The 12,674-nt window shown below is 43.1% G+C and overlaps 1 protein-coding gene across 1 annotated transcript in view; it reads right to left on the bottom strand.

Annotated features, from left to right (window-relative positions):
* Positions 1 to 1,314: 1,314 nt before the first annotated feature.
* myt1a (myelin transcription factor 1a) overlaps positions 1,315 to 12,674 on the bottom strand; it is a 16,457-nt gene continuing 5,097 nt past the window's right edge. The window contains 16 exon segments of the mRNA XM_044211454.1: positions 1,315 to 2,354; positions 3,069 to 3,212; positions 3,299 to 3,402; positions 3,554 to 3,645; positions 4,797 to 5,018; positions 5,421 to 5,504; positions 5,589 to 5,651; positions 5,903 to 5,971; positions 7,338 to 7,400; positions 8,008 to 8,156; positions 8,254 to 8,469; positions 8,625 to 8,827; positions 10,265 to 10,482; positions 10,566 to 10,679; positions 11,695 to 11,785; positions 12,038 to 12,157. Coding sequence (XP_044067389.1) covers positions 2,211 to 2,354; positions 3,069 to 3,212; positions 3,299 to 3,402; positions 3,554 to 3,645; positions 4,797 to 5,018; positions 5,421 to 5,504; positions 5,589 to 5,651; positions 5,903 to 5,971; positions 7,338 to 7,400; positions 8,008 to 8,156; positions 8,254 to 8,469; positions 8,625 to 8,827; positions 10,265 to 10,482; positions 10,566 to 10,679; positions 11,695 to 11,785; positions 12,038 to 12,157 — 2,096 coding nt within the window. The 3' untranslated portion in view covers positions 1,315 to 2,210.

Raw genomic sequence — 12,674 nt, forward strand, 5'->3', positions numbered from 1 at the left:
CAAACATTTAGCATTATTTCTTGTTATTAATGTGTTAATTACTTAATCACAAGCATGGTAAATGTTTGTGTGAATTCTCAGAATGTGATTTATGGATAGTTTTTTTCCATTTGGTACTGATCCTATTTGATGCTAGTATCGATACTCAAAACAACACTGAGTATCAGTAGTATTGATCAGCCCACGCCTAAAGGAAGGATGCAAGTTGCTCTAAGACTGGAACAGCACACACTGCTCAGCACCTGATCAGAAACATCTGTACCAAGTCTGGACTGGAGCCTCCCGAGTCCAGATGAGAGACCCTGCAACGGGAGGCTGGCAGTAGATGTGTAATACATGTGACAACATAAGGACAGCGGTGTTGTGTATGAGAAGCGGTGCACATGATACATAGGCTCTGAGTAGTAGTGTAGTTCTAACTGATAAGTGTTCGGGTAATGGCTTCTCCTGCTCCTCCATTTCAACTATATATATATATATATATATATATATATATATATATGTATATATGTATATATATATATATATATATATATATATATATATATATATATATATATATATATATATATATATATATATATATATATATATATATATATATATATATATATATATATATATATATATATATATATATATATATATATATATATATATATATATATATATATATATATATATATATATATATATATATATATATATATATATATATATATATATATATATATATATATATATATATATATATATATATATATATATATATATATATATATATATATATATATATATATATATATATATATATATATATATATATATATATATATATATATATATATATATATATATATATATATATATATATATATATATATATATATATATATATATATATATATATATATATATGTATATATATATATATATATATATATATATATATATATATATATATATATATATATATATATATATATATATATATATATATATATATATATATATATATATATATATATATATATATATATATATATATATATATATATATATATATATATATATATATATATATATATATATATATATATATATATATATATATATATATATATATATATATATATATATATATATATATATATATATATATACATAAATAACAGTATGTAAGACTTTGAACTTTGGGGGGAGGGTTTTTCCACAGCAACAAATAATGGAAAGTGCTGTTGTTTCTATCAGTCCCACATCTAAAAGTAATTGTATGTAAAAGTTTGAGTCAATGCAAAAATCCAGTCAGTCCAGTCCACATTTACTGCGGGTTAACCTTTACTTCAAGAGCAACTTAAAGACTAATCCATACACAGCCATCATTAACACATAGACAATACAAAATAAATATTCACCATCACTTTGTTCTTCATCACCAAATAAATACCAAATATGTGCAGCTCAATATTCCCAGTGTATTGCAATGTACTCAAAATAGTTTGTGAAAATAAAGAGGGAAATCATATAAACAGAAGCACCAAAAAAAAACCTTTAGAAAATTATTAAAAAACTTTCAGTTACAAAATATTTGCACTTAAAAAGATCCCAGTATTTTAAATAAATAATAAGCTATATAAAACAATTCATAGTTGATATCTTAAAATATTTCCTCTTTGTTCAACAATGCAGAGGAAATGATTCCCTTCTCTTGGTTACTGTTTAAAATCTTTTCAGGTAGCATTTTGAAATAAGAAACAAACTTAATAAATAGATAATGATAATAAATAGGCCAACATAAAAAATAATACAGCAGACATGAATAAATAAGTTGTTATTAAACCAACATTTGCAGAGGACTTAAATAGTTACACAGCAATATTAAGAATGAATCTACAAACTAGTCCTGGAGGTGCAACATCACAATGCTCATATAGAATACTATCAACATTATTGAGTGGAGACGGGATATGTTCACTAACTAAGAGACTCTGCTCAGCTCGGGCTGTATACTGCACTCTGTCACACCTTCGGGTGCTCACAGTATCCACACCCTAATCTGTCCACGCTCGTCGTAAAGCAACATGCAAACAGCAAACAAACGCAAAGAACAGATGACAAAGTTCCAAATGAGAAGAATTAATTACATACAGTATCTAAAGGGTTTGGAAAGAAACATTGGTGTTGTCACTGTGATGGCCGCCCCCTGTCCGTCACACCTCGATGCCCTTCACCGCCTGGTTGATGGACTCGAGCAGAGCCCGGTTCTCTGGGTTCTGGTAGCAGTCTTTATTAGTGAACATGTGGGTCAGGGTTTCCACGTAGCTGTCGAAGTTCTGCTCTGACAGCGGCTCCTGCTGAACACACACAAGCCCAAAGTTACAAATCCTGTCCACAAAGTTTCAGTCAAGTCTTTTCAGAGTACGAGTTTGAGTAGTAAACTTCTACTCATTACTCTTCACACGGAATAAAACAATACAGCTGAGCACATAATGTGCTGCTGGACGTTTTCACCTCAGAATCTGTCACAGTGAAGGAAACCAGCTGAGATGTTTGTGTGCACAAGAATGTCTGAAGACGTCCTCGGGAAAAATAAAGCTCTGAACTCGAAGCGTCTTTTCCCTACATTTCTTTAGCTCTTTTATCCAAAAACACAATTTCTGCCTCATTCACGCACACGCTGATGGCAGCGAGCTGCCACACGGGGTGCTGGTCAACCATCGGGGGCGTTTTGGGGTTCAGTGTCTCTCCCAAGGACACACGTGGACAGGCGGAGCTGGGGATCGAACCGTGATCGGTGATCAGTGGATGACCCGCTCTACCTGCTGAGCCACGGCCGCCCGTCCATTTGAGGATGTTTTTACTCTGTAAGTTCAGTAAGTGTCAAGTCTTTTCAGAGTCTTTAAGAGTCGAGTCTCAAGTGAAAAGTATTGGCTGAAACTCTTAAATGTAAAACTACTAAATCAGGTCACGTGGCACCAACACCCGAAGTGGGGAAGGGGCAGGAGGGAATTATTTCCTCCTAGTTTGTCCTCTTTTAAAACAAACCAGAAAACACTGTGTATAGTCACCATGGTGGGCAGGCGGATGTTGGCCAGGCTGCGGATCAGGGCCTGACTCAGGCCCGAGAGCTCCAGGAACAAGGCCTCGTTCCTCTCCTCGATCTGTTTGTTCTCCTCCTCCATGCTCTGCAGGTTCTTCTCCATTGAAGAGATCTGAAGCAGAGACAGACACACAGCACAGCCCTGAAGCAGAGAGCGGGACAGTACCAGCACAAGTGTTCACTGTCAGCGGAGCTCACCTGAGTGTGCAGGTTCATCATGTCGGCCTCCATCTCCGAGTTGGACTCGTGCAGCTCGTTGATCTCAGTGTTGAGCTGCTTGATGTCCTCGTCGTTGTCCAGAACTGAGTGAGAGCAACGACAACAACAACACAGGTAACAGTTGCTCTGGCTGTCACTGATGCATGTACAGGTGCGCTCCTGTCTCTTAGTCTTAGTAATAATAGTTTAGGAGACATGTGGGACATACTGTTAGGCAGAAGTAGTTTCTCTTACCGTCACTGGCTCTGAACTTTGCAGTGATGTACTCGTCTCCGGGGAACTTGGCTCTCTTCTTATTGGCCGACGCTCTGGGACAACCTGACAGACTGAGAGGGGCAGCTGATCAGGATCAGGCTCATGAGGGATAAAACCCCTCAAACTACACTGCTTTCAGCTAGAGAGTATATGAGTTAGAAAATAGTGGACGCAACAAACAAGTTGTCCTGATGTACAAAGATAAGGAGCCAAGTGGGGGAGTCTATTATTTTATATATCAGAAAACTGAGGATTAACCCAACAGAGGGCCCCAGGGCACAAATGGGGCCCCGTCATTATTTACTGACCAGTCTGGAATCTATCTGGCTCAGGATTAGCTAATAATCACCGTAAGACCCTCATTATTTCTGTTGACGTTGTGTTTCACTGAGGTCCCGGATGACCCTGCCGTTTCTCTGCTGGGGCCCGTGTGTCGGCTGTGCAGCACTCGGTCCAATTCAGTCTTATTTATACAGCGCCAGTTCATAACAGAAGTTATCTCATTGCACTTTTCCTACAGAGCAGGTCCAGACCGAACTCTTTTAACTCGGGTAACTTAGTTTCAGCAGTTAAAGCTCCAGTGTGCAACATGTCGGAGCAGCTGTCGGCAGACATGGAATATAATATTTGTTAGTATGTTTTCATCAGTGTTTAATCACCTGAAAATAAGAACTGCTGTGTTTTCGTCACCTTAGAATCAGCCTTTATATCTACAGAGGGAGCGGGTCCGCTTCCACGGAGGCCGCCATGTTGCACCGCCATGTTTCTACAGGAGCCCAGAACGGACAAACCAGACACCGGCTCTACAGAGGGCCGTCAGCGTTTTTCATGAGTTTCGCGGCCACCGTAGTTTCTCCTCCACACTTGGAAGGGGAGGGCGAGGCGAGCGGTGTTCACGTGGCTGCAAACTGCAGTTTCACCACTAGAGGCCGCTAAATCCTCCACACTGGACCTTTAACTGGTAACGTAGCACGATCAGTATCGTTACTATGGTTACCTGCATTTAGCATACCTTGAAGGGTAATTAAACGCTGACCTTCAGCCTGTCCACACCTCCTACACACAAACTGAACTGGAGTAAAAGGCATCAAAGTTTGTTGCTATAGTATAAACTGACCAAGACTGGATTGCCAACAGGGGTCTCATGTTGCCCCTGGGCCTCCTAGCAGGTTAATCTGCATGAAAGTGCCTCACATATCTGACTCTCAGATATTCGGGATACCTGCGGTGTGTCAGGAAACTGCCGTTAGCGTGTCCGGAGCCGTCGCAGCCTGGCGTCGGGCAGGTCGGGCCCTCGGTCTTGAAGGCCTTCCAGGAGAACGGAGTCCCGTTAAGAAGACCTTCCTTCTGCCGGCGTGCTGCCAGCGGACAGCCGTAGGCACTGCGGTGGGTGGCGTACTTCCCACTGATGTGGCCCAGACTGTCACAGCCAGGAACTGGACACCTGGAGACAGACAGACAGAGCACCGTGAGACTGGTTCGACTCTCCGAAGGACAGCAGCGTGTCAAACACAAGAACGACGTTTTAGTCGTAGAAAGTACAACATCAAATGTCTCTGGTGAGTGAAATGTATGATTTGTTACATAAGAGAATGAATTAAATATGCGAAACTAGGCGTTTATCAAAATGTAAAGATGTATGTATTTATGTGTAGAGAAAAGGATAAATCATTCTTAAACTCAACATCCTTTCTCATGTGTTGAGTGAAGTTCATGACAACCTGCCTGTTGGATTGAGACATTTCGCGTGTATAAATGGTGCTAAATGAAAGGTCAGGAGGTCGCCGTCCTCTGGTGAATATCCACAGACAGTGTGGCCAAGAGCTAACGAGCTACTGCTGCTCACCTCAACAGCTCAGAGTCTTCCTTGTCATCCTTGGTGGGGGTTAATTTGACCCCACCTTTCTTGGCTCGAGGACATCCGGACAGACTGGCAGAGACAGACAGAGAGGGACAATCACAGTCTGCACAGAGTGAGAGGCGGGACAGCAGGAGACAGCAGAAGAGCTCCTACCTTCGATGTGAAGCGTAGTTTCCAGTGATGTGGCCTGATCCGTCGCAACCTGGAGTCGGACACCTGAGACACACACAGACGCTCTTTCACTCCACACTCACATTATCAGCAGACTGCAGGCACAAACCAGTTTTCCTCACTAAATAATTAGGGCTCATTGTTTTTGGTTTAGATTTTTCAATATTGGACTTAATGATGATTGATTTAGACTATTTTATATTAGTGTTAAAAGGAGAGCAGGGACAGAGCTGTAGCTGCAGACTGAGTGCTCAGTGAACATGTTGGAGGTGAGAGACAGGAGAAAGCAGACATACTTTAGTTCAGCTGTGTGGGCAGCCATGAGGGTCCGAAGTGATTTATCAGCAAGAGGACAGCCTGACAGACTGGAAGATAGTTAGAGAGAGAACGTCAGAAAACCAGACTGAGAACAGGATGTCTGAGTATGAGTGAAGGAAAGAGCCAGAACCTGAACTGGACTACAGAGCCAGGACAGGACTGGGCAGCACACACACAGGGAGGACAGGAAGTATTTTACTATCTGATCTCTGAAGTCCTGTAATAATGAACCGTGAATGTGTGTGTGTGTGTGTGTGCGTGTGCGTAGAGTCATGATATCGTGATATCAGGTGTAAATGAAACGCTGAAAGGCCTCTTTAGTTCTAATGACAGGTGGGAAACCCTCAGCAGATGGTCCATACAGGCGTCTGAGCTAATCGCCATGTTGGAGAAACACTGAGGCAGTGAAGGTACCGATACTGTTACAGCAGCTCGCTCATTACAACTGAAGAGGCCATTTGAATGAAGGTGAAACATCTTCAGCTTCCTTCAGTCGATTATGTTATTCATTGTCATCTGAACACCTGACACATCGAATAACCTGAAAATATTTGGACTCTTTTTAAAGAGAACTGTGTTGAAGTTGTTCCAGCGATCAGAAACAAGGCCTGGTTTGTCGCAGGTCGTGTTTCTTAACGGGGTTAAACAGAAGAGAGCAGCCTGTCTGTCCTGACTCTAAACCAGCAGCCTACAAATCATGTACATGCAGGATTTGGGGACATGAATCATGTGCAAGAATGATTAATTTGACTAATTGGTTAATTTGTAATATCACTGTGCATAAGTGATCCAGCCAGCCTCTGTACAGGCCATGTATGGACAGAGGCTTTTATAGGCTCTTATATAATATGCTCTTATCCACCAGCTTTCCAACTTCCAACATATTGTACTTAACACAGCTGCACACTTTGCCTCCTTGTGGCTTGTTTGAGCAGAAGATGGACCTATTTTGGTCCAACACTTACAGTAACTACACCTACAGAACTACCGTGCCTACATTCATTAGCGAGTGGCGGTTCTGAACGACAAGTAGTGGGACAGAGATCTAACGTGGCAGGACTCTGTACTGGTGAGTACTGGCCTACTTCAAGCTCTGTGTCACGCTTATCTACGACTCCACAGGCTGGAATCAGATTTGTTGAGTCTTTCCAGGAAGTAGGATTTGGTACGACTTGTAATTTTGTCGACTTTTTCCACAAACAGATCATCAAACTGGAAAAATGCGGCCAGATTTACAGAAATCACTCCCCTTGTCTTTATGAAGTGATTCCGGTCAGAATCAATGTTTGGAGCAGAGCTCAAAATAAAATCATACTTCAACCTCAACAAATCGCCTGTTACTGCAATTACACCACAGATTTGTAAAGTAAACATACTTTGCTTATCATTTCCCAGTCAGAGTGCAGGTCTTACCTTCGATGTGATGCGTAGTTGCCGGTGATGTGTCCGCTGCCATCACAGCCTGGGGTGGGACACCTAGGACACACACTCACAGATCAGTCCACTGCCATGACGAGGGCGACCATACTGACGTGCCAGAAAAAACACTGTAGTATAAATAGTTTTTGTTCCACAATTTAGGCTTGTTTCTTAGCGGCGACTCTGGACCGAACGCTGTGTTCACGTCATCTGAGACGGAAACATTCAAGAGTTCACATCAACTGTCAGCTCAAGTCTGTTGCATCGCTGCAGAGCTGGGTGTGTGAAGCTTAGTTTCCCAGTTGACACAAACGCTAGTCACAAGTTGGAAACTGGCCTTTACAGTAACTCTCATGTGACATGAACACAACGTCAGGTTTAAAGAGAAATACCTTCTGGGGTACGTTTGCTCAATTGTTTGATTGTCTCAGCCTATCACAATCATCCGCGGTGGTCGGCGCTTGTCCCACCTGAACTCTAACCAGGCTTCAGATCCTTGGACCAGATCTGACAGTCTGGCTCCCTTCAGACTCCCACAGACTGATGCTTGCATATTAATGTTCCAGCTCATCAGTTAATACAATACAGTTAATCGAGTTAACTACAATTAAAGGAAAAGTGGAACAATGTTCTGAATGGAGGTAAGATAAAAGTTGTCACTTACACAAGAACCTCTTTTTTGCTGTCTTTGGGCTGAAACTTGACCTTGAAGCTGCTGGTGGTGACCTCACCGGGGTACTTCCTGTCCTCCAGGTTCTCCTGGTCCTCTTCCTCACCATCAGATGAGGTGTATGAGGGAGCCGTGTACTCCACCTGAAGAAAGGTGAAGACATCGCGACCCCACAGGTACAGTGTGATGACTCTGATACAACATCATCATTCACTTTTCTCAGTCATGTGGTTTCAGTACCTCTTCGTGGTCTTCTTCTTTGACTCCACCTGGATTGGTGAAGTCCAGCGGCCCCTCCCACTCTGGCTGAGTGTGGCCCTGAGACAAGGTGGCCCCGATGTGTTGAGAGGACGAAGACGAGGAGGATGAAGGCTCTGGCGGCTGCATGCCCTCCCTCTTGGTCTTTTTCATGCTGAGGTCCAAGGTGCCGTTCTCGTCGACTTCAATGTCCGACTCCTGCAGGGTTCAGATACAGTATTTATATATTAATTCATATTAATATAAGTCAGTGCAGGTGAAGTGACCAGCACATCAGAGAACACGAGAGAGCCGTACGTTACGCACTGTTGAACTAGTCTAGTCCCAAGAAGACTGTGTCTGAATGAAGGTACCTTGGTGCAGGGGTCCCTGGGCTTGGAGCTGAGGGTCTCTGGTCTCTCCCAGCAGCGGGTGGACAGGTTGAGGATGGCTGTTGCTGCCATGTGGGCTGCCTCTGCATCTTGGCTATAGTCATAACCAGTGGAGGACGAGGCGCTCTTAGAAAAGCCTGCGGACGCACTGTGACTGGGGGAGGAGGCCTTGGGGAAGGATTTAGCTGTGTGGGAATAGAGCAGAAGGAATTTACTGGATGAAGAACAAGAGAGCAGACTGCTGTGTCGTGTGTGACACTGTATGTGTGCAACGTGACAGCTACATGTGGCCAACAGAGCTGCAGCTGGAGCTACATGTGGCTAACAGAGCTGCAGCTGGAGCTACATGTGGCTAACAGAGCTGCTGCTGGTAGTTACAGTGTTACCGGGACCGTGCGTGTTCATAATGTGATGTACGGCGCCTGTGTGCACAAGGATTACTAAGTCGTGCTCTCACAGTTGAATGAAAAGAAAATAGCATTAAACATACTGTTGATATTCTAAAATATATTTAAGGTACAATGTTGTTTTACCCACAGAAACAAACCTGCCTGAGATCCAAAGGGATCATTTCCAACATCCTGAACATCGAATGAAACGGTCTTTCAGCTGCCGTCTTTTATCATGTCATTCTTTAGAGTGTCTGTCCAGGATGTCCTCTGCCTTTTCTGCCTCTTACAAAAACTTTACGGTCTCTTTTTATGATGATTTGTAGTTGGACCTTGTGTGAATATATAAATGAGCGTCCGTTACATTCGAGTTCACACAGCGCTGACTAACCCTGTCACTGCCAGGTAAATCTCTCTGTATTCGCAGTAAACAGAGCTTTTAAATCTGGTGTCTGGGGCGACGTTCCTGTGGCCTGCAGCAGCTGGGAGCAAAACCTAAGAAGCTCCAAGAAAAGCTTCTGATGCTCCAGATAAAACAGAAACTCTGCGTTCAGAGGAAGGATTACTGTCAAAACAAGAAAGCGATGGACAGCGAGGACAAACACGGATAACCGTTGGTGTAGCTTTAGCTTTTCCTTGCCGGAGAGCTGAGAGACGGACTGAGGACAGACACAGACGTCACGTTACTGCTCTCGGACAGGCTGGTAAAATATCTGGCGTAGGCTGTGCAGCTGTTACATTTACTCTACCTGAATGATGGATTACTGTCTTGGATCTGTGGAAACTTCTCTGTATTTCTGTCACTATTTCTGAACACGAGCCTGGAGCTCACTGCAGGCAAACATCATCAGCAGGCGTCGACAGTGTTTGTGTAATTACTCTCACTGCCAGAAGGGGGAGACAAACATTCAGCACTGCAGCTTTAACTCTCAAATATTGATAACGGCATCGCCTCAAACATCCAGCACCGGTTGTTCTCTAATGTAACGTCATCTGCATGTTGCCATCTCTCCGTGAACAATACAAATGACAAAACTGGCCCACACAGGTAACGCACATCACAGACAGCAGCAGCTTTATAGACTTTATGTTAAAAACTAAAAGATCCTGTGCAATTCAGAGTTTATCTACAACCTGTTTACCCTTAATTTACCCCATTGTAACACGTCATGTCAAAACCACAGAAGAAGAATATGTAGACGTGATCATTCAGGTAAAGTGTGTGGGTCTTACGTTTGAAGGCTTTGGGTGATGTTTCAGTGCTGCTGGGTGTCTTTGGAATGAGCATGCGCTTTCCAAACACCTGGACATCAAAGCTTGCATAGTCAAAAGACACCTTGGAGTATTTCTCCAGCTCCTTGGCCAGGTTAGCTCGAGGCGTGGTGGTCACGGTGTTGGGCCGGTAGCTGCCATACTGAGGGATCTCCAGCTGTTTCACAAAACACATGGGCCTGGAGGAGAAGCCATTAGTCATGCATCGTCCCTACAGCGACGTGGGCGCACATGTATGTATCACTTAGCGTGCATGTCTCACCTGAGCACTCTGTCAGAGTTGGAAGAAGCTTCGCTGGATGAAGCCTGTAAATGAACCTGCTTGTCCTGGGTCTTGTTCAGCTTAGCTGCAGCTGCGATGGGGCAGCCGGACAGACTGACAGGGAGACATATCCAGATGTTTGCATTTAATAATGACATAAAAACGCTCATGAATTATTGATAAGCCTTCTAGAGACAGTGTAAGTATGTGTTAGTGTATTAGATAAGATTGGTTCTACTTTTTCCACTCGATATTTTGTGCAAATAAACATTATCAATATTTTTGATTGATGCTAATTATTCCAGAATTTCCAAAACTAATTTAGACCATTACTGAAAACTGAAATGCTGCCAAACTACAGACTATATCCAACAAAAATAAACAACCTAATAATTCTTGTCTGTATGAGACAGAAACATCTTGCATATGCTGCACATCAGCTCCTCTCCTGTGGAACCAGGTCCCAGTTTGGGTTCGGGAGGCAGAGCCTTCAGGTATCAAGCTCCTCTCCTGTGGAACCAGGTCCCAGTTTGGGTTCGGGAGGCAGACACCATCTCCGCATTTAAGAGCAGGCTTCAGACTTTCCTCTGTGATAAAGCTTATAGTTAGAGCTGGCTCAGGTGAGTCCTGAACCGTCCCTTAGTTCTGCTGCTATAGGCCCAGACTGCCGGGAGACTTCCCATGATGCACCTCTTTCCTCTCTCCTCCTCTCCCTCTCCGTCTGGGTTAGGCTAGGCTTAGGCTCTGTTACTAATACTGTCATTATTCTTCCTATAGCTGTCATTGCTATTATTATTAACTTAATAATATTAATATTACCACTACCATTACATTATTACTATTTTAAAATTCCAGGTGGTATTTGCATTGCCGCCGTTTTGAGTCTGGTTCTGCTCGAGGTTTCTGCCTCTTAAAGGAGGTTTTTTCTTGCCACTGTGGCCAAGTGCTTGCTCATGGTGGGATTTGTTGGCTCTCTGTAAAAAATATTATAAAGAGTTCGGTCTGGACCTGCTCTGTAGGAAAACTGCAATGAGATAACTTCTGTTATGAACTGGTGCCATATAAATAAAACTGAATTGAATTGAAGTGAGGTCCGTGTGTGTGTGTGTGTCCTCTGTGTGTCATTAACCTGCGGTGTGTGTTGCGGTTACTGTTGACGTGGCCTTGGCCTGTGCAGCCAGGAGTCGGACACTTCAGGACGTTCTCATGCATGGCCAGAACTACAGACACACAGCAGACACACGCTCGGGTCAGTCTGTTTAGTTCACTAGCAGCAGTAATGAGAGTATTTGTGAAACACACACAGTAGTGGAAAACGCAGTAGTGGCAATAAAAGTAGTAGTATTAGTATGACAGAAGGGAGTAGTAGTGGTAGTACTAGTAATACTAAAACTGGTAGCAATAACGTTAGCTGTAGCTATCAGGAGTGTCCGACGTGTCCACTGGTGGCCTGAAAGGTAACGTGCACTCACTCTCTGGAGGGATTCTGTCTTTGTGGGGACATCCAGACAGACTGCGATGGTGAGGGTACAGCCCGGTCACATGACCTGTCCCATCACACCCTGGGGTCGGACACTTCACTTCCTTCTTCTCTGAATACAGGACGGCGTGATTCAGATGGCAGCAATAATGAATTAGAGCACATCAGTAAGCAGAACAAACAACATCTGGTTGTGACCTAATACCAAGTAACACCAGGCCCTGAATCACCCATATTGATACCGATACTTCATTATTGACAGCAGCTGATGTTTTATGAGAGTAATACATCATTAACAGGCGTCTGCATACGTTTTCATTAGCAGTGATCTGCCAAACATGAGGCGTTTCTTTCTACCGTTCTCTGTTTGTGACTTTGTGAGGTTCGAACATGAGACCAGGCACACGATCACTGCACACACAGTGTTCCTGTGCCCAGGACATGAGCTGACGTATCAATACGCAAAGACCTAAAGTGTTGGTGGTATCGATCCGCCCACCTCTAACTAGTACCAGCAGTGATAAGCTGGACAGGCTGGCCTGTGGGGAGTTTACGTTCTTCACTGCTGGACACTTTGTCGGATGATTCCAGTATTTTTACACTCGACTTTCAGAGCCAATTAATAAACA

This window comes from Siniperca chuatsi, linkage group LG10 (assembly GCF_020085105.1).
Source record: "Siniperca chuatsi isolate FFG_IHB_CAS linkage group LG10, ASM2008510v1, whole genome shotgun sequence".
Classification (NCBI taxonomy): Eukaryota; Metazoa; Chordata; class Actinopteri; order Centrarchiformes; family Sinipercidae; genus Siniperca; species Siniperca chuatsi.